The 22298-nt window shown below is 40.1% G+C and overlaps 1 protein-coding gene across 7 annotated transcripts in view; it reads left to right on the forward strand.

The window, feature by feature from the left end:
• The first annotated feature begins 405 nt into the window (after positions 1 to 405).
• Positions 406 to 22298, forward strand: part of EYA1 (EYA transcriptional coactivator and phosphatase 1) — an 83667-nt gene continuing 61774 nt past the window's right edge. For 2 of the 7 annotated variants that reach the window (XM_075141666.1, XM_075141667.1), the window contains exons 1-8: positions 409 to 536; positions 2321 to 2389; positions 10568 to 10579; positions 13120 to 13200; positions 15108 to 15177; positions 15560 to 15702; positions 17333 to 17353; positions 19922 to 20044. In XM_075141666.1, the coding sequence (XP_074997767.1) occupies positions 413 to 536; positions 2321 to 2389; positions 10568 to 10579; positions 13120 to 13200; positions 15108 to 15177; positions 15560 to 15702; positions 17333 to 17353; positions 19922 to 20044 (643 nt within the window). In that variant the 5' untranslated portion in view covers positions 409 to 412. Of the gene's footprint in view, positions 537 to 2320; positions 2390 to 10567; positions 10580 to 13119; positions 13201 to 15107; positions 15178 to 15556; positions 15703 to 17332; positions 17354 to 19882; positions 20045 to 22298 lie in introns of all 7 variants that reach the window. The other 5 variants (XM_075141665.1, XM_075141668.1, XM_075141670.1 and 2 more) reach the window with 5 other exon arrangements.

Genomic DNA, 22298 nt, shown 5'->3' on the forward strand with positions numbered 1-22298 from the left:
GTTTTATTTGGTTTGGAGGCCTATTATATTGCCACTGAGTGGTAAATCTTGAAAAAGCAGAGTGTTAATTTGTTGTTAAGATAATATATGCCTTCGTATATTGGTGATTCCGTCTTTGTATGTATCTTAAAAATACATACAAGGTGACATGAATGTTTAAAGTACAGTACTTTGTATCTAAATTTTCTTCTGTTAGAAGCTGCAAAAATAATTACGGCAGCTGGTCAGTCATGTGTGTGGGGCTACAAAATGAGTTTAGCACTAGAAAAGATCAAGTTGGGAGAAGCTGTTCATTTTTTAGTAAGTGTTTTTGGGATGTTGATTAATAGCAGGCTGTGTCTCGTATAGGTAACTCCTCTGTAATCCATGTTGAATATGTCACTAAAACTAGTTGCATCTTGTTTTCAGGTCTATGGAAATGCAGGATCTAGCCAGCCCACATAGCCGACTAAGTGGTAGTAGTGAATCCCCCAGTGGTCCAAAACTTGATAACTCTCATATAAGTAATAATTCCATGACACCCAATGGCACAGAAGGTGAGCCACCATTTTTTTAGTGTTTCATAGTTTGTTTTTTCTCCTTGTTGCATTGGTGTCCTTGCAATCTGTAAGCCATATAGAGAAAATGTTTTACTATTTTAGGTGTTATGTGTTTATGTAATATGGTGTGTAGAACCGATGTTCAACGTTTATTGGTAGTTACTATTACCAAGTTTCAGCAATAGCTTTCATTCCAGGTTTATGTTCCTTTCATGGAGTTTGAATGGACTCAGCAGGTAGTATGTGCAGAGCTTAAAAAAAAAAAAAAAATCCCAACCCCCCGAAAAGGTAGTTTAGTGATGAGAAAAAAGGAGGTGTTTACAATTGTCGTACTGCAAAAGGCAATCTTTCCGTCTTTTTCACTATTTCGGTATTTCTTTATGTTCTCACTTTTTGCAAGCTCCTAAGGCTATGAAAGTTTTGTCAAGTAGGCTAATAAAACCGAGTGTTGAAATTTCCTCAGGCTAGCTTGCTGCTCTGATGGAGTGGCCAAAATTCAAACAGGTGTAGTAATTCAATGGGGTAAACTGATACCTATTTTTCAAGAAGCAGTCAGCCAGTTGATAAGTTATGTTTGTTCTCAGTAGAATACTAACAGCAGAACAAGCTAACAGCTTTGCCAGTAAGGACATATAATGAAACACAGAAGGGTTTATATAATAAGCAGTGAAAAATACTCTTTCCTGTAACATTTCTATGGCAATAGTAGGAAAAATCCTGTATGAAGTTTGGCTAGCTATGTGGACAGAGATTTTAATACATTACTAGCAAATAGAATCAGACATCTTCAAATAATACTTTTCAGTATAAATGTATAGCTAAACAACTGTTATAGCAAAGATATGCCTTTTTTTCCCCTAAGAACTGGGTCATATTAGTGCTGTCAGACTGTTTAGGATTATGGACATGCATTGCATTCTTCCAGGAAAGGCATATGTCAGTCAAACAGATATCGTCCCCCTCAATTCCCCAAACATCTCTGTTATTCATTCTAATTGGAGTCCTCTGTAGTGGGGAGGGTTTGTGGGTTATCAGATTAACAGGCGTTTGTGCCAGAGTTGTGTATAATTTACTTTTTGCTATCGCTGTGAAAGTGTTGCTGCAATCAAATTTTAAACCATTCGAAAAAAAAAAAGTAGCTTTTTAAAGAATGAATGAAGTGCTTCATGTGTTAATGTAGTTTAATCAGAAGAATATTTCATGTCCACAGATGAGTCTTCCTTTTTAATGCCCAAGTACATTATTATATTTTTATATTGTATTATCAGGTATATACCGGTTAATGGTACAGGATAAAATTGCTCAACCCTTTCAAATTAAAATTCCTCTTGCTCACAAAAGCCTTTGCTGTAAACTTTACCAGCTTTTGTACCTTCTATGTAACTTGAAGGTTCTTTAGTAGCACAAAAATAGGGAGTGTTCCTTGAAACACTGAAAGACACTCACCATCTGGCTTGACTTTTTGTTCTAAGTAGGTGTTGGGTGCAGGCATACACTCTGAAAAATGGGGTGCTTAATATTACTTTGAAAGGAAATTAGCTATATATTGTATCTATTCATGCACTGACCTCAGGTAGCAAATAATTTTGGAAATAATATCCCAACTTCCAGGTAGGTGTCAGAGTTTGTCAAAGAAAGTAAATTAAATCGTGGTAACCTATTTATCTGACATTAGAATTTTAAAGTTCAGGCTTATTCATTTCGGGTGGATTCTACCCAGAAAGCTGTAACCTTCGGAGACAAAGCCAAACGGTTTTCTTTTGTTTGCAATTTTCCCTCAGGTGACATGACCCTCCTCAGCACTGCAGACTGGTTGCTAAGCCCTGGCACACAGACCCCCGCAGGTTTGGGTGGCTGCGGTGGGTGCCGCAGGCATGGGCACTCAGCATGCGTTTTCAGATTGCTGTCCAGAAAGTGTCCCGAGAAATAGCTTGTGCTTGGCGATTCTGGTCTAAGCCTTCTAAACTGAAAATACCTGTCTCTGATTGCTCTTAAGTGACAAATAAGGAAAAGTTTGTGGAAGAAACATAATTGAATAATTTATTTCTGAATTAGATGTGTGCCAAGAGACAAAATTTGTGAGCGAAGCAGATGCCTAAGAATCTGAAGGTGGAATTTTTGCTGTTAATCTGTTTTATCTTGAGAACATGTTTGGTTTGGGTTCCTTGAGCTGCTAAACAGGCTTAAGAAAAAAATTGAGTGAATGAAGCAAGGGTTTCTTGTTTTTTTTTTTTTTTTAGTGAAAGGTGAAGTAAAATTATTTTTTCTGAGATTCTTGAAGCAGAATCTTGCTGAGACACAAGTGGCAGATTGTAAGGATGCAGTCGTAAGGGCTTGCCAAACACCTTTCTTAAAATGCTGCAGTGTGGTTTGCTTGCTTGTTGCACATGGAGTGGAGATGTGGGTTGCTGAAGCTTTGCATGTTAAGTATAATATGTGAAACCAATGTCTAATCTACTCTGCGCTCATTCTCACTAACATGAAAGAGCCCTCCTTTTCTGGCATAAGGGACCTTCATGTGAATGAGAAACAGGACCTCCAGGTATTTGCATGTCATAAATATGTTGTAAAGATATGTTAAATTTGATTTGACTATGGGTGTGATTTAGGCAAGTTTCCATACCCTGAAGTGCAGGATATGTTCGCTAGATGAGGGGGAGGAAAAAAAAACAGAAGAAGAAGAAAAAAAAAACCTGTCCCAAAGTGAAATGGCCCCGTTTCAAACAAATGTTCATTAATTCCTCTAAGGCACATTTTCAGACTTGTCTCTTATTGATGTTGTTCTACAAGAGGATGTGGTTGGAAGATAGCTTACTGTTATTAGCTAATATTTTTAGCTTCACACTTAGTGGTAAATTTTCAAAGCACTGAATGGGGATTTAGTTGTGTGATTGAGTCTGAGTTTAATCTCTGCGTGCAGCTTTGATATAATAACTCTTTGTGTGCTTAATTTCACTTTGATAGAGCAAAATTACTGTAGTGCAGAACTGACCAGGTAGTGCTGGCCGAGGACTGCAGCTGAAGAAATTCAGGGGGTTTTGGGTGACTGCTTTTTATTTCCTTCTATCTAAACATTTTTAAACAAGTCAGATTTACTACTTCTTTTCTCAGATAGCAACTCCTCTACGGGATTCTTTTAGAGCATAGTGATTTCTGTAGAACAAACACTATTTTTTTAAGTTTGTTGCAGATCATGAGACAGTCTTCATAGCTCTGGATGTATGTGTGGTGAGGGGAAAAGTAGCATTTCCTTAACATCTTGATTAAAAAAAATCATAGCTAATAAGCAATTACTTTGCTGGTGTTTGGTTTTTTTCTTCCTCTTCTCTGGGCCAGGCAGCACGGTCTTCAAACTAGTGATGGGGAAGTAACAAGGAAATTATAGACCTTGATCCGTCAGAAATTTCCCAGGATCAAATGCAGAGGGGTGACACTAAAATGTCTGGCTAAAGACACTCAGAAAAATCAGTTCTGGCATGCCAGGATGGTGCTGATGATATAAATACTGCAGTATTTGAGTTTTTGGTGATCTCTTTAAGTGTTTTTCCACAAAATACCCTCTGTTGTAGGGAACAGCAGACACTGGACACCATTAAAAATTTGGCCCTGTATGACTTGCCTAAAAGAGAATTGAAGTAGAGATCAAAATGTTCATAGTCGTGCCTTATCTCTAATCTTCCTTCGTCAGCAAATTGCTGTGGTGGGTTGATACTGAAGGAGTTAAAGAAACAATAACAACAGAAGCTAATAAAATTGCCATTCGTTAAGTTTTATCAGACAGCTCATGGCTATTCCAACAACATTGCCCACTTTGGTAGATACACTTTAGAGGGGAAAGGCTGTGAGTAATCAATACATTTGAATTGTTTTCCATAGCGGACAACTGCATCCAGTTTCTGCCTACAGTGATCTTTACTTTTATCTAAAGAATGTAAATCAGTTCTGATGGATTACATAGAGTGAGAAACAGAAGCCTGTGGCCCATCATGATGATGTTTATGCAACTGGAATAGAAAAGAATAGATGAAGATTGGGAGAAGGAGCCGTGGTTTTTCAAGCAACTACACTTCATACACATTAGGGGTATGGAGTTGCTTCTGTCCTCATTTTTGAGTGTTCAGAAGGAAGAAAAGAAGGCATTTTCATATCAAGTGGGAAGGGAAAATGGATAACAAATTGAAGATCAGATTTTCAAAGATACATAGGAAGGGAGGCTTCAAAGGGAGTTGGACATCAAAATTCCTTTGGAAAAAGAGGGTTCTCGCTCTTTAAGTACCTGCTGCAATGTGAGAATGAGATCCCACACAAAGACATTCAAAGCTCCCCGCTATGTGACTATCTGATGGGTGGCCATTAGGCTGTTTTAAGTCTGGTGAATGTAAATCCATCTTCAGAGTTTCAAAAGGCAGCGCTGTGTAGCATGTCTGCTGTTGAGTTGCAGTATTATAGAATGGAGAAAAATTGTTTTCAGTACTTTCTGAAGTAATGGTGGAGTAAGATGTTGAAATCCATAGAGAGGGTATGAGCTGGTCTTTGTTATGGCACATGATGTAGATTTCTGTAAGTAAATGATATGTTGAATATTCGTTGTAATTCTTTGTAGCACTCAAAATAGTCTTGCAGTATTGCAATCAAGCCTGCACATTGGCAGTGAATAATTTTTAATTTTGTGTAAGTTATTCATAATTTTTAATAGTTATTCATAATTTTGTGTACTTTGGGGTACAAAGTTGTGGTAGGTGATGGCAATCAGACAAAATGATCCTCCTTTGGGAGATGTTTGGGTTCTGGTATCTTTTAATTGCTCATTTCTGGAGTTTCTGCCAATTATGTATGCTGAAGTTTCTAGACTTGTGTTTGTGATAATAAGCTTGATGGTATGAAACTTGTAACTGATGCAGGGATACCTCCATATTTAGACATTCTGAAATAATTTACCCAGTAAAGGTGAATCTAATCTTTGCATTTCAGTAGGGTGTTAGTATCAAGAGCTATTGATGCTGACTTCTTTACTCAGCCCCAGAAGAGCGCAAGAGGACAGTTGTGTGGCCAGAGGCAAAGACTGCAGTGGTCCCAGGCCCCAGACTGGCAAAAGCAGCCTGGGGGGCTGTAGGGGCTAGAAATCTGGTCTTCAACCTGCCGCCACTTCTGGAGCATAAAAACCAGATAGACATCACTCTGCCCGTTTATGTGAAGGTGAAGGGCTGACTTGGACTTTCTTTTCTTCCCTGCCCTTCACCTTTTTCTTCTTGCTGTATTACATTGGCTTCCTTCCAGACTCTTTGTCTTATCTGTGCTTTTATTCTCCTGCTTCCCTAAGAGTCCTTCCGTCTGTTCTGAGCACTTGCAGCATAATGCTCTATTATTCCTCTTTCATAGGTTTTTGGCCAGTGAAATAACTTGTCTACTCCTCTGTTGGCTCAGTCCAGCAACTCCTGTTGCAAGGTCTTGAGGAGGAGACTGGCTAATAAATATTTACGTATTTATTGTCTTTTCTGTATGTATGTGCATCTCTTTGTGAAAGCTTAACCGTTTTGTTTTCCCCCATAACATTTTCCTGAAATAAAGGACCTCGTTTAAGTGAAAAGTCAATAGCAATACTGGTTCTCACAGACATTTGAGGGAAAGAAAATACTCCAAATGACAAAGGACTTTAAAAAAAAAAAAAAAAGAATGGAACATCTTGGAAGCACCGTTATTTTAATATTTATTTCTGCGAGCTTCTCATAAACATTTTTGCAGCATATGCTCTGCTGGACTGTGGATGGAGCTTTGTGGTGTGAGAGCACCCTCTGAGCGTGCCTGAGGGTCCCAGAGCCCCGCTGGCACAGTGACTTTGCCAGGCTGCAGGATGTCAAGAACCTGTGAAGGTATTCACTACGTCACCGAAAACTGTAACTGCAACACATCGCGCTAGGTGCAGCGTCTCTCCAGTGGGACCAGCCTGTTATGTGCGATCTGCATGTGTGCAATCACGTGACTGCACAGCATAAGGTAGGAATATCATACGCCTGGCCAGCAGTACAGAAGAGAAGGAAATTCAGCCCCTGCTGTCTGTGTGCACCAGAAGAAATGCCAGGGAACAGGAGCAGGACATCTAAATCTAGTCTAAGATCACACCTTAATAGACAATAGGGTGATATTTGAAAGCCTTAGCAAATTCAGAGGCTTGTGACCCTTCAGATGATTTAGCACTTGCATTTGCATCTTGTAGTCCTCTGAGGGGTTTTTGCTTATCACAGGTAGGTACAAAAGCATGAAACTTGGTTACACGTCAGGGCTGGCGGTGTCATCTGACCCCTAGTCAGTGAGTGAAGTACCTGTGCCACCTGGTTTGATGGGACAAGCTGGGGAGTTTGCTGCTGCTGCTGGGTGGAGGGGAACGCAAGCTGGTGCTATCCCTCTTTGTCCAGCTGAATTTGGCTTTAAGTCTCGCAGTCCTGGAGTTCACACCCTCTCCAAAAGTAGAGGATATTATTTCCCATTTATGAAAGGCCTCACCTCCTTTGTCATTCTGCTTCTGTCTTCATGTCTCAGTCTTGTACACCTGAAAGGCAGAGTGGGCTTGACTTCTCCATGATGCTCTCTGTTCGCTTGAAGCCCTCCATGTTCCCAGAAGGTAGCTGAAGACAACCTTTCTTTTTCATTAATGCCTGGGGCTGTGACGCTGTCTGGTCGTTCTATCTGGCTTTGGTTAAAGAATGCAGGTATTTTACATGGCCGTGGTGCAAACTGTTACACATGTGCAGGGGAGTTGCCATGGTCAGATTCCCAATCGAGGATTTGAGAAGGCAAAAAAAAGGGAAATAGACCGTAACGCCTCTAAAAGGATTGTTTCTGGATATATGCTGCCTCTGTTTGGACAGGAGAGATACAATCACTCGGTATAAATTGACAAGTGAGTGTGAAGGGTTAAGAACATTAGTTTGACTCAGATATTCTCATCTCCTAACTGCAGTGAGTGAGACTATTTTAACCCATGACACTACTTCTCGGTTGAATATCCAGATTAAATCTTGGATTAGCAGCTACAAACACTATCAAAACTTGTCTCCACCTAGATGGTTTCGAATTTTCTTTCTGATTTTGCACTGTAGCAGTGACGCCATTTCTTTGTCAATTTAAGGCTTTTACTGCTAGATGAGCAGGTTACAATGACATTAAGGCTCCTTCAGTTGTAACGTGTAACATAAGAGGAAGATGAGGGTCGTGGGGGAACTGCGCATGCAGTGAAGGCTAGGTGTTTGCCACAGCCAGAATACTGCAGAACTTTTGAAGCCTTCTCACATCAGAGGAGGGGAGAGCAGGAAACCGTCTGGGCTTGAACTAGAATGTGCTGCTTTGAGCAGGGACTTTCTTTGAAAACTGAACATAAATTTAGGCTGGAAATTACCTTGTAGTAATTACCTTCTGGTAATTTCCAGACAAATGAGATTCAGGAAGAGTCCTCTGCTTTGAGAAGCAAGAGCAAGTGAGTTTATCGGGCTTCATGGTCAGGAGCTGATGATTTGATAGTCTGTGATAAAAAGAGAGAATCATGTTCTGAATAGGAATTAGTATAATTGAGTAACCTGTTTATAAGTAACCTGTAATCTTCAGTAACCTGTTTATAATTGCAAGATTTTTCAGTACAAAACAGTTGAGAGTTTGAATAAAATAATGGAAAATATCATCAGCTTAGAGATTCAAGGTAGAATTTTTGTCCTGTTGTTTATGACAATTTTCTTTGAGCTTTCAGGTGAGCTGTGTGCTTCTAGTGGGTAGAGAAATAAGATGGTATCAAGGAAAATAGTGTATAAATAGTAATGGATACATAAAGTATTTAATCAGGATATAGCAGGGCAGTATCTGTCATGAAAATTTGCATCAACATAGTGTTTAGCTGCTAACATTATTTGAAGATGTCACCTTGAGACAGAACAAAATAGGGCTAGAGATTGTATTTATATGTACGTCTACAAAGAGACTAACAGCCTCACTTACTTTGTAGAGACTCTTTGTGCCCTGTGAACATTGAGAGTTGTCAGACAGGAATTATTTCATTTTGCCCACTTATTCATATAATACAGACTATAACATTATAGTATTAATTCAGTCTTAAAACTGCAAAATTAAAACTGATTTAACAACTCAGCCATGTTTACAGTATTTCTATTCTGGTTGAATGTATATGGCATAACTGGTAACAGAGACTAGTTCAGTAAAGCAAACCTTATATGTATTTTAGATAATCAAAGTAATTTTAAAAAGATATTTAAAAAACATACTTTTTGCTTGCTCGAAGGTGCAATCTTTATGATGTATTCATATGACTTTTGTGTTAGGAATGGCCAAATGTTAGGTGTCTAAATCAGTATTTAAAAGAGCTAGCATCTCATTCCTCATAGCAGTCTTTACTGCTATATATGCCAGTCTGCGTGACAAGCTGTGAACTCAGAAAGCTGTTACTTGGCCAATGAACCACATGAACTTGTGGGTTCTGGTCTGAAGTTCTCTCTCTTGGTGGAGTTCAGAAACTGCCATGTAGTCGTTATTAACCACCTTTTGTAATATGGCTGACAAAACAGGTCACAAGGCACTTGCCATCTCTGAGTGTCTTAGGAAGAAATATCTTGACAATCGATATAATGTTAGCTCAGCAGTTATGCTATCTCAGAATTTTTGTGCTTTTTTTCTCAGAGCTAGCATGCGTGTTATTATCTGCTACTCCTATTTTGTTCTATTATCCTGTTGTGTTGTTTTCTTATACAGTTTCTTTTAAAATCTTTTTAGAATCTCATAAATTACTAGAAAAGAAAAATAAGAACGAAAAACGTCTCTCTTAGCTTCTTAAGCTCCTTAGTATATAAATCAAATCTATGTCAATAATTCTAAATAACTGTTGAATTTTTGCAGCAATTAGAAAGACATTAGATTTCTTCTTGAACTTCTTGTTGATAGTCGGGTTTATTACATAAGTGATTTTGCTGGCACTAAAACTTAGTAGAATATTGCTAAATCAGTCTGTCTCTATAATGCAAGTCTGATAATTCTGCACCTCTGTAAAGGAACAGCAGAAATGGGAACTCTCCTGTTTTGCTTTCTGTGGTCTCTACCACAACTGAACACGCTGCTGGAAGTTACTGGCAAGCTTGCAACGCATTCTGTGTAAATGTGGCAATATTCCCACTGATTGCCCAGTGTCATCCTGTGAAAGCTTAGGACACGTTGCAGAAATGTTAATTGTCATGGAAAATGTGGAGAGCTGAAATCCAAAGCATGCTTAAGGAGCATGCAGCCGGGCCAGATCCGTGCCCTTCCGAAGCCTTGCTTCCTTGGACAGCTCCATACGTCTCTCATGATAGACATGGATTAGTGACTTGCTACTGTGATAGAGTGGCAGACTTGTAACTTTAGGAAGTCCCTTCTCTCCCCATGATTCTGGGGGGAAATATGCTCATTGCAGGTCAGTTTTTGTCTTGGGCAAATGAGAGAACTTCCTTTGTAGTGAGAATCTACATGGTGAATAGTTCCAACTGGTAAAACCATGGCTGTTTCTTCTCAGTTTATTTCTTTGTACAGCAAGCTTTCATCCTCTTGAAATATTTTTAGGCTCAGATAGAAGAAAATATGCAGTCATTTTCTGGCATTTTGATTAAAATGCTCGGGGGATGGAGGACTTTTCAGTTCCTATCCATCTTTATTAAATTCCCAACTAGCTGTGGCACAAGGTCTGTTAAGGTCATGGTTGTTCCTAAAGACAGCATGATAGGGCTTATTTATTATCACCCTACTGATGGGTATCCAGACCAGGAATAATATGAACAGATTTTCTTATCCCATTTTTTCATATATTCAGGAAATACAACAGCTGAGAAAGGAGACATAAGGAACAGTTATTATGAAAAATTTGTGAGCACCTCAGTCAGCAACTAGAATTCATTTCCATGAAGAAGGCACTGCAGTATATTTCATATATGTTTTCCTGTATCTTCAAAAGTTGTATGTTTAGTAAAGAGCATTCAGTTATAAACATGGTTGCCCTGAAGTATTGCTCATGAGTCATAGAGACAGAAATTCCATTTTGATGAGGTTTTTCCCAAAATGGTATCTTTAACGAGGTAGGTGGGAAACAGTGCATGTGAAGTAGGCTTTTAAACCAATGGCAAGAGAGGCATTTACATCCACTTAGAAAGAAATTATCCTAAAAATCTTTATCTAGAACGAATGGTGCTATAGGTCTCAGTATTGTGTGAGGTGGCTCAGCGTAGTCCTTGGGCTGCTAGTTTGCAGTGGTCCAGACAATGATACTTTATTTTATAAGGAATACAGAAGAATTGTTTCTCCAGTAGAGAAGAGGGGAAGAGTTTGGAGAAAGCATTTACTGAAATCTTCCATCCTTTACCCCAAGTTAGGTTGATCTCTCTCATCTTCCTCTCTTTTCCTCCCCCACAGCTGTCAGCTCTAGACATTGCTCATTGCTATTTCCAAAAGTATAATTGCATTATGGAAATTAGGTTCAGAAGACTTGCAAAGTTTTGGGAAAGCTGGAGTAATCTATGAGGGAAGTATTAGTCTGACTGTAAAATGTAGCTGTGATAAACTTCTAGGAAAAAGCAGAAGATAATGCAGATGCTATAACTCTTGGTATCTAGATTAACAAACTGTGTAGAACTTGGTGTAAAAATCTGGTCGTTTCTGGAAAATTACTTCGGATAGACACTTTGCAACAAGTATTTTGTGGCATCTGTGTGTTAGACTTTCAGTATTTAGTTATGACATGGCTGTTGGATGTGTTATATGCTGTGTTTTTAAGAAATACATTTGTATTAGAATTGTAGTTCAGATCATGAGTGCACTCTTGAAGTGAACCTTGTGGAGTCTTTTGGACTTCACTTCTTTCAAAAAAGGTGCCCTGCAGGAGTGCAGCTAATGTTCTCCAGCTGCTGATGGCTGCTCACTCCTTGGGACAAGATTAAACCTAGCATGAATAACCCCCCCCCCATATGCCTAAACTGTGAACACTGGACCCTCTGCACCAACCATTTCACTCTGTGAAACTTTTCTTACTGGGCTGCACTGCTTGCTAATGCAGATGTAGCAGAGTTTTGTGTGGAGCTAGTATTGATCTCCCAAGTTAGCGTGTGCAGACAAAACATCCTGCGTGAGAATCAAAAGAAAACAGTGGGCAATTACTAAAATCTTGAGAGATTGCATGTAAATCCCTTGGATGAGGTCAGGTGAAGGAAATAGTGAGGCATGCGGAAATAAGAATTTGGATTGGCAAGGAAAGGAAGGGTCCTTTGTCAAAAGGGGAAAGTGCCTCTCCCTCACCCTTTGCAAACCTGGCACCAAAAGGGTTCCTCCTAGTGATGGTTGCAACTCCTGAACACATATGTGTAGACGAACATACATGCACACATGCACACCTATGTCAAGATGACACTAAGGCTTTACATGTCAAATGGGGCGCAGTTTGCCTTGGTTTTCTTGGATTCACTTGTGTTACTGAACTGCTTCGTTGAAAGGTCAGGTATGCACCAGCGCTGGTGCGTGGGAAGCGGCGACTGTGTGTGTCAACAAGGGCGAAAGCCATGGGATGTTGATAGTAAGATCAGCTCCATTGTTTTCTGAAATGTCATCCTCAGTTGCTTTTGGTGTCCTGTAACTCCAAAAGCTAGGTATGTAAAAATGGATTTGAGAGATTGCCGTGCTGATTTGGTAATTCCCTGGGAGTAGGTATTGTGCCTGTTTGCATCCATGCCAGGTCAGCCCCATCCTTGCTCCATGGATCGGAATACTGTTGTTACTGAGATTGCGCTGGAGTAACCGAAAGAGAAATTTGCTTATTTACTTGAGGCTTTATTAAAAGCCATTAATTAATAATTAATTGTGAAGCAGCATGAGCCAGGAGAGAACCTCTCTTACTCTCATTCTTTTTCACTCTCTGACAGCGGTGTTGGGTCGCGGGTGCAGAGGGAATAAAATGTAAAAGCATTCGTCAAACTATCTGGTGAGGACTGCGTCCCCTTTGTTTATTCAGGGTTGCTGAGTATAAAGGTGGTTTTCATTTTGAGGGGAGAAATCCACCATGAGGAAAGTGGTTTACTTCATTAGAAATTGTCATTTTTCCTCTGAAAAGTTACTTGGATGGACAAAAAATTTGAACAGCCCTCAGAGAAACCCATTTAAACATTATTTCCTTTTTTGTCTTATTCAAATTGCTGTCTTTCAAGCCTGTAAATGTCTGTGTGACCTGATCTAAATGTGGACCCTTATTGTTGGGTCTGCAGGATTAAGAGGAATCAGGACAGGTGCAGAGAGTTGCATGGGGACTTCTGGTTTGTTACAGTGGCTCTTATTCCTTGGGAACAGAAATAACCCTCTTGATCATTTTATATGTATGTGTAAATCATAGCTGCCAGTACTTTGCATTGTTTGTACACACAAATACATAAAATGCAAAATATCGATAGCCATGATTTAAAGCATTTTCGGCAGATTTTTGTTTTATTGAATTTGTGGCTGCAGTGAGTGTGTGTGCATGCATGTGCAAGAATATTAGGTGCATATAGAATATATTTTATTTATATTTCTATAGTTAAAACAGAACCAATGAGCAGCAGTGAGATTGCTACTACTACTACCACAGACGGGTCTTTAGACAATTTCTCAGGATCAGGTAAGGAATAAACAAAGGTTTTAAGCTCAGCATTTTTTCATTTACTGTTTTCTTATCCCATGTGGTCTAAACCTGTGCACAGCTGTTAAAAAGCCTTGTGCACTTCGCAGCTTATGCCTATTTCTGTTCATCTTACTCAGACAGTGTAAGTCAATAGGAGTTTTCCCCGAGTAAGGAGCATTGCAGCATCAGGCTTATTAATGTCCATCGGTGTCTTCGGTGGGCGTCTCGCTAGGGAGTATTCTGGCCCAGAGTAATTACTCTTCTGTTTTCTGTGAGTAAACATACCTGCCTCTGTGATTAGTGTTGTATTTGAGGGGTAGGTCTCCCTCATTTATTGTAATTTATTATTATCAAGGTATTCATTCTTTTGTCAGGCTTTTTTTCTTCCTGGAAGCCAAGCGCGTCTTAGCTTCCAACATACAGGAGACAAACACTGTGAGAAAATCCTAAGATGTTGGCACAGTTTTGCATACCTGTGGATTAACTGCGGTATTTCTAGCACATCGTTTTTCGGTGCAAATCAAATCAAAAAGGATCTAATACTATGTTGTGGGATTATATTTCCAGAGTAGCAAAATTTGACGTCTCGCGGCCAGTCAGGCTCCAAGTAGCCAACCCATTTCTGGTCTTGTCACAGCCTCCATTTTCTGCACATGCTGTTGAGCATGAAAGTATCAAACTCGAAAGCCAAAAAAAGGTTTCTAGAGTGTTTTAAATCTCTGACAGAAGAAAAGGTAGTGTTTCTAATAGTAGCTACGTGCATCTGTGGTGATCTGACTGGAGGTCGGACCGTAACATTTGACGTACCTGCAGCCTCGCAGGCCACAGAAAGAAAAACAGTCAGGTGTGGAAGGCACGGAAAGAGATTCCCTGCTTCCCCCCACGCTTCGCGAGCGCTCCCGGAGTGTAAAGATGATGGATTTTCCCTGTAGTTGGCCAGGAAAGGGGTAGCTGGCGAAGGGTAATTATCCGTGCCTGTTTATTTCCAAGTACTTAGCAGTAGGGCCTGTTGTTTCTCCGGCTGTCTGATTTTACAGTAGTCTCATAACCTGCCGCTGACCCCTTCCTGGCAAAGGCTTCAAAACCCACCTTGGGACCTAGAGAAGAAATGGCACCCAAGCGGTAACCAGGGAGGGAAGGGCTCCCCAAAATAACGCCCGGAGCAGAGCATGCCGGCACATCCGCCACGCTCTCGGCAGCGCCCAAAAATACCGAAAGCCATCGGGATGGGTTGGCGTAAAGCTCCGTGTCAGCAGTGGGGGAGAAGCTTGCTGTTTAGCCTCCTAGGCTTAAGTGTTTCGCTAAGAAAATTTGCACGTTGGTCGTGGCACCTTTATGCAATACTGAGTGTTTTGAAGGTCTGAAAGCATTTTAGCAAGGAGATAAGATGGGGGAAAAGAGAAGGAAGTGTAACATGGTAATACGTCGTCTGCATTATGGAATTATTTTTAAAAAAGGAGGCACGTGCTCTGAAGCTGGCCATATGTTTTCAATCGAGGCACGCATAAAGCTCCTTCATAAAATGCAGGTCTTAAAAATTCTAAAAGTTAATAAAATGTTGCACTTGAGATATCAATAATCCTTTGAAAATATGAAGGGAAATGTTTCCATTAGGAAATAGATTGTTTGCATTGAAAATGTTGTCTGTGTGCGAGCGAAGAATAAACTATTGCTGAGGAGTTGTACAAAGAGGCAATTTAGTATTTGAAATTTGTAATCAAGATTTTAACGTTAAGCATTCTTGTACAGTTCCTGATAAAATATTATTTTCTATCTAAGGTATCAATGATATTTGAATTTAATTAAAATCTTGTTAATACTCTGAAATTCTATTAGGAAAAATAATATTTATCTTTGGTGTGTGTATTTACACTTCTGTGTGCTTTCTTTTCTCCTTGGTGCAGCAATTGGAAGCAGTGGTTTCAGCCCAAGACAAACACATCAGTTCTCCCCACCACAGATTTACCCTTCCAAGTATGATATCTTTTAAAAATAATAATAGTAGTAGTAATAATAATAACTGAAATAGGCAGATTTTAACCTCATTTAAAATAATAATTGGGTCCATCTGTTAAGTCATAATTTAAACCACAGCAGCTTCTAGGGAAAAAAAATATTTTTTTTTAATGCTAAGAATGTATTTGAAAAATATTTGGAAAATTCTTATTTTACTTATTCTTTTATTATTGATTTCTTATTGTTGTTTTGTCTTTGTCTTACAGTTTCTGTTGTGTAGCATAGCCTATGATTATGTGTTAATGAAGTGGCAGGATTATAATAAGGCTAAAAATAAGTACACACATGTCTGTCTAATGCAGTGTCTGTCCTATTTTCTGTCATTTGTAATCAATAGCAGACCATACCCACATATTCTTCCTACCCCCTCTTCACAAACGATGGCTGCGTATGGGCAGACGCAGTTTACAACGGGGATGCAACAAGCTACAGCTTATGCCACCTACCCCCAGCCCGGCCAACCTTACGGAATCCCTTCGTATGGTAAGAAACCATGTCCGTGTTATTTTATCCCAGAGGTAAATATTTTTTAGAACAAGATTACGTGACCCTTGTGTCAGTGCTTAGTGGGACAGCTGTGCTTTCGAGCATTTCTTGTGGAAGGCTGGTAATTTCCCCATTGGAGCGAGTGATGCTTGATTTATGTATTAAAGAGCTAAGAAGCTACTCAAGAGGATGACTCTGTTTTGGGATCAAGGAGAGAGATTCATTAGGTTTTTAATGGTGATATAAAAAAAATAGCACTGAAATGGGAAAAGAGATCTAGGGACTTCCATTACACAGGCACAGCTCCTGGTGACTTGCCGAGGAGCTCTGCTCTCCAGCAATGCAGTAGGATACGTTGGGACATAAAGGTCTGAATTTCAGCTGATCCAGATTACTGGAACCCAAGTGAATTAGTGAAGCTGTGCTGATTTTCAGCAGGGGAAAAACTGATTCAAAAAGACCCCCACCCAAAGAATCGCACTTTCAATGTTTTAAAACTCCTGGAGGTGAAAATTGAGGTAAATTGCCACTAAAGCTCTGTCTGCCTGATGAAGGAGATAGATAGTACTAACTAGCAAATATTTCAAAAAAAAATTTAATTTAAAAACAAGCTGCTGTGGGTGAGACCATTTTGCTGCCAGACTGTCTGCTGGCAGACCACATAGCAGTTCGGCAGCGAGGATGCATTATTAGAAAATAGGTCTTATATTCGTCTGGGGGAATATATTAAAAATATACAATCCACATGCTTTTAGCAGTATATTTTGTAAAGATACATTCAGGTAATGTAAGTTTTATACCAAAAGGACAGAACTCGCAGTACAAGCTGTGCCCCTTAAAATCATTACAACTTTTAAGTGCAAAACTGGTGAATCTTGCATCCTGACATCTGCAAGTTGAAATCCACTGGGTCTCAAGAATATCCTACAGCAGATTGTTGTGAACAGTAGGTACAAGAAATAGATTATTATTCCCCTTTACTTTGAAAAATGTGTTTCATTAATACATCATCAATAATTATGATCCAAGGAAGCATTCTTCCTGTGGCTACAGCCTTGATTACTTACTGCCAAAAATACAGTTATAAACATGAATTGGATGTTTCAGTTTCAGTTCGAATCCACATATTTTAAACTTACACAAACAAAATACTTTAAGGATATTTAAACTACATTTTCAAGACTACGGAGATGGGGATTCTTCCCCCTCCACCACCCTCACACAAGCTCATGTTGCTGATGAGAGCTTGTCTGCCATTTCCAGCTGGATGAGGTGGTGTGATAACAGACGACCCCTTTCCCCATCGCGCTTTCCTTGACCTGTTTCTCCTGCGGACACCTCGTGTTCATACTTGGCTGGCTGCGGAGGCTCGGGCAGCCCAAACAGTGACTTTTTTGTTTTTTGCTTGGTTCCTCTGGATGAAATCCTGACCTCACTGAAGTCAACTATAAAACTCCCACTGACTTCAGCAAGGCCTTGATTTCACTACTTGAGTTTAGCTGTCTCGCTGTCGTCGGAGCTATAATTGAGAGTTGCTTTACTTGGCAACAGCTCGCTGGGGGTTAACATGCCTGCCTGCTCTTTTGTTTTGTTTTGTTTTTTTGCCCAGTCCATCCCCCACGCCTAGGACTTCGGATAATTTTGCCTAGTATTTTACATTGCAGAGCTGCTTTTGACCACTGAAACCCCCAGGTCCTAAGCCAAGTGGATTTTAACGCGTTTTGTTCTTTTCAGACAGTGCCTCGTGACTTGGGCTAAGGTGCTCCTCGCTGATGCACTTTATGGGAGTAATATTTAAAAGCAAATAACTATTAAAAAGTTTTGGGACCTAACACCATATATATTTTTGCATATTTAAGGCCCATCATATAGTCCGTGCTCCCAAAATAAATTACATGGGGAACACTGGGATGCTCATTTACAGCAGGCAAGAACTGAAGCCTTGCTTAGAGCCAAAATTCTCCTCTTGGGTCTGCAGCTTAGACCCCACGTACCGTCTGCCTTGCCTTTCTCTCATCCAGGCAGAGAGCTTCCAGCAGGTATAAAGAGAGGAGACTTATGACATATGTGAAAGGAAGAACTCTGAGTTGGACCCTTTCTTTTTGTTTCTTTACTCTGAGGCTTACTGGAAGAAAAAGTATTCGTGAATTCCCATATCAACCTCCCTCCAGTTTTCTCTCTAGGGCAGAGTTTGGGAAGGTGCTGTCTCGAATGCACCTCTAGCCTTTTCGTTTTTCCACTCCCCCCCCTCCACCGTGGAGCAGCCGTGCAGGCAGGAAGGGGGGTGGTGGGGAATGCCACTGACAGCTGCCTCCCAGGGGCTCCTGGCTCTGGTTGAGGAGGCTGGAGAATTTCCTGAAGCTCCCTCCTCCTGCCTGCTCCGGTACCAGCATCTAGCAAAGGCTTCACTTACCGACTTCTTCTCTTTCCAGATCCTGGCAGTCCCCTTATGTTTTCTCACTGTCCCTTCCCGCTTCCTTGCATACATTAGACTTGGGAGAAGGAGAAGGGAGCGTCAAGGTTTGATGAGTGAAGGCCTTCTGGATGAGAGCAGGTGGGAAGAGTAAGTCCCAGGAGATGAAAGGCTCTTCATAGCCTGGAGGTTTGCAAAAGGGCACGTCAGTGCCAAGTTGTCTTCACTCAAGTGGCATCCTCCTGCTGCTGCCCCTGATCGTCTCCTCCCGCTTCGTCTGAGATGGAGAGTTGAATCAGGCCGTTAAAGGTGGACTAGAAATGTAGTGCTTGATTTAGCTAAACTTTCTCTAAGCAATATTTAATCAGCTTTTCAGAAGTCCTTAAACAGACAACAAGTAGGAATCGCTGATACCAAAACATCCATAGCAGGAGTTTCCCCTTGGAAACGAGGTGTCAGATTCGTCATTGTCATTGTTTAATTGTAACGTGAAACGGAAGCAGCAAGTAAGCATCAGGGAAAACCAAGCAAACAGGGTTAGTCTGGCAGTTAGCTGGTCTGGCAGAAGGAATTAAGGGTAATTAATGACAGCAGTTGAAAAATAATGATTTAAATGGCAGAAGAAAATACACTGTCATTTATATATAGGGAGATATTGAAGTTTTGCAAACACAGTAACTTCTCAGCCCTCTCCTACCTTCAAACGTTGTTGAATATTTTAAAAAAAAAAATCCAACCAGGAAATGGACTTAGATTAACAGTCATTTTCAAAGGAATGTTACTAATTCACACTTAGTTAATTCAGTTCAAATAATGGTGGTTTCTGAACAATGAGGTATCACTGAATGCCACAGTGAAACCTAAGAGTATTGTATTACTTTTCCATTGCTTTGGCTATAATTATTTTTAAATGGTAGTTCATGTTGGGACAACCTTATAATTAAAACTAAGAGACAGAGGCTGAATTGTGTGCATTTCCTCAGTTTCACTTGCTGATATTTACTTGCTTGTTGCCTTACAAATTGGGGGGAAGAATCACTGAAGTTGGGAGGCAAGTCATTCATTTAATTGGACTTCGGATTCTTTTATTACTAAATTTGGAAATGAGAGGGTAATGTGATGTGTAATGGATTTCCCTGTCAGTGCAGATTAATGACTCTGCTATGTTTTTCCCAGTTTGGGAGATTGCTTCAGGAATAGTTCCTGTCTCTTAGGTGTTTATTTGTTAAAAGACTGAATGCCTCCTGTAGTGTCTAATTAGCTTTGAAAATCATCATTACACTTAATGCTGCTAGTTCTCTTTATCCACTTCTAATTCCTTAGAAAGCCATTGCACTCAGAGCCATGTAATTTTCATGTAGGAATATTATACAATGCAAATCTCAGTTATGTCATTAATGGGTGGATGGCAGGAGAGCTTGGCTATGCTATGCTTCATTAAAATCATATAAAGTTGCTAATCTACCTCTGTGAAATGTCATGAATATATGGAAAAGTTAGCCTCTGGCAGGAAAGGAAAAAAGGAATAATGCAACTTCCTGTTCATGTATAAATTTCTTTTGCAGTTATTGGAACCACAGTTTTGAATTTAACCTCTCCCTGGTGAACTTCAGTTTTATGTGTGCTTTTAGACTGCCCTTACCCTGTTCATTTGTGCATGCTCTCGATATTCGTTCTCTCATGCATGCAGTAGTAGGTATATGTTATAAATGCTGTTAATTAAGTGATTTTATTTTCCATCCCTGTTTGAATATGAACAAATAGATTTGCTGTCACTAACTGATTTAGGTGCATTGTGGGCAGGCATCAAGACAGAAGGTGGATTGGCACAGTCACAGTCACCTGGACAGACAGGATTTCTAAGCTACGGTGCTGGCTTTAGCACTCCTCAACCTGGACAGGCTCCCTATAGCTACCAGATGCAAGGTCTGTATAAACAGATATTACCCTTAATTAGATATAGTTAATGTCACGGGGGTTTTTTTTCCCCTTATTTCTTTACATTCCTAGGATAAAAATGAATGTTTGCTCGAGCACTTGCCTCTGATGTTATTGCAGTTGGAGCTGAAGTGATGATCGCCTTTGCTGAGAGCAGCGACGGGCCAGCTCTCAGCAGTTTGGAATATCCCTTGCTTCATTAATTTTTAAATAGTGAAGTGTTGTAGTGTTATTACAGTAAAACTGTATCTCCGAATAGCAATAGTTTAACAAATAGTGAATGTGACAAAGCGAGTCCTGGAAAACGTGTCAGGATTATGAATTTAGGAAGTGCCAAATATAATTTGACACCTGAGTGTGTTCGGGGAGGGAGAAGAAGACAAAAATACCTACTGCAGCTGTGGAGGTAGCTAAGTAATGATTGAAGTCTGTTTCTTTGAAGTCTATTTAAAAGCTGTAAGTCTTTGTATGTGCGGGCTATTATTATCAATTATATTTTGTAGCCTTACTTATCTGTTCAGTTTACTTAATATCTTTCCACCTTGTTCTCCCAATTCCTTTTTCCCCTTCTGTATCGGGAAGTCGCTGGGTGTGCCTGATTCGGGATTTTCACCACTTTAAGGGATATTTTAAAAAAACTTTGTTTACTACAAATAGCTAATTTTGGATGTCTGCTGCAGAACTTTTCACCCCTGAATTTGACGTTGAAATCAGGTGTGTTGCAGATTTTAGAATTATTGAAATAAGTGATCACTCACAGAATTGGACTACATTTTTTAAAAGTTTAGCAGCTCTCTTTATTATTATCATGCTCCATTTAAACTCTGTGCCATCATGTAAACGCTCCATGAAACGTCTGGAGGCAGAAGTGCTTTCAGAGACCAAGTGAACGAGGTTTTGCTTTTGTTCCACGGCTTTAAGGATGTATTGATCCAGTCCTTCGCTCAGACACAAGAGAGATGGGTTTTGGGGTTTTTTTAAAATCCTCTTTTGAACTGTGTGTTGAGTAGCTCCGTAGGGCAGAAGCGACCATCTGACATCTGAAGTATTGCTTACTTGTAGTGTTCTCTGACAAGTAAGAGGAAGATAGTATAAGAGTAGTATGCAGACTTTCATCTACATGCTGAATAGAGGTAATCTTCTACTCATTGGAGTAAATACAATCATAACCAGGTTATTGGTTTTGCTTTCTGCAGATAGCCATACTAAAAAAACCAAACACACATACCCCCCCTCTGGAAAAAACCCTACCTCTCTGTAGGAGAGAGCTCAAAATGCTTGCCAGCAGCAGCTATGAGGAACTCCTGGATCGACATCCCAGCTTTTAAGGAACTGATAATTCATGGTCGCTAGGAAATAGAGTTATTGAAAAATCATGCCTGTGTTGCCCATAATTTCTATTTCAGTAGTGCCTCCATGCCACAGTCATGTATCAGGATCCTGTTGTGCTAACTTATACAGCCAAATGAAAATATAGTCCCCATAGTAGTTGGAGGCTTATTAGGGCCCAATATAACAATAAAGCTGACCCAGTTTAGGCATAATAAACAGTTGTCACCCCATATTGGTTATCTAACAGCTCTAAAGGTGGGTTTTTTTGTAAGATACAGAGCACAGGGATGTCAATAAAAAGGGATTTAGGGAGGACAACAAAGTAGTTTTGCAGATGTCTATGGGAAACTCATTCGATGGAGGGAGGAAAGGGGGAGCAGCATGGGATAATGTGAGAGAGTGCTTGTTGGAAAATTCTAAGAGTAAGTAGTGAATTCTGGCATTAGTAGAGCAAGGCTAGGACTCAGTTGATGGACTACATAGAGGTCTGTCATAAAGGGTATTGCTTTGTTTTCTGCGACATGCAAGATGTGTATAAGATCAGAATTGTCAAGGTCATGAAAGGGTAGCAGTTGTCAAGAGATGGAACAGTAAGGTCTTGGAAAGCATTTCAGCTGTACACATTGAAAGCCGAGGATCTAAAAATATTCTGCAAAAGAAGTGTGTTAAGAATGACCCAGTTATGAAGCTCTAACAAGAGGAGGGTCAGAGGCATTGATTTCATGATCGTATTGTCCACAGGGCTGAGGGAGGAGGGAGTCTGAGCCTGGGTTGTGCTCCAGCTGTGCCGTGCTTGGGCTGAGAGCTGCCTACCCTTGGAAGGCAGCAGATCGCTGACAGTCTGGCTTGGGTGGAAGAGCCACAGGTCAGAGTAGGAGAGTCTGGGGTCCCTGTGGTGTCTATGTCATTT

The sequence above is a fragment of the Calonectris borealis genome, chromosome 2 (genome assembly GCF_964195595.1).
Source record: "Calonectris borealis chromosome 2, bCalBor7.hap1.2, whole genome shotgun sequence".
In the NCBI taxonomy this organism is placed as follows: Eukaryota; Metazoa; Chordata; class Aves; order Procellariiformes; family Procellariidae; genus Calonectris; species Calonectris borealis.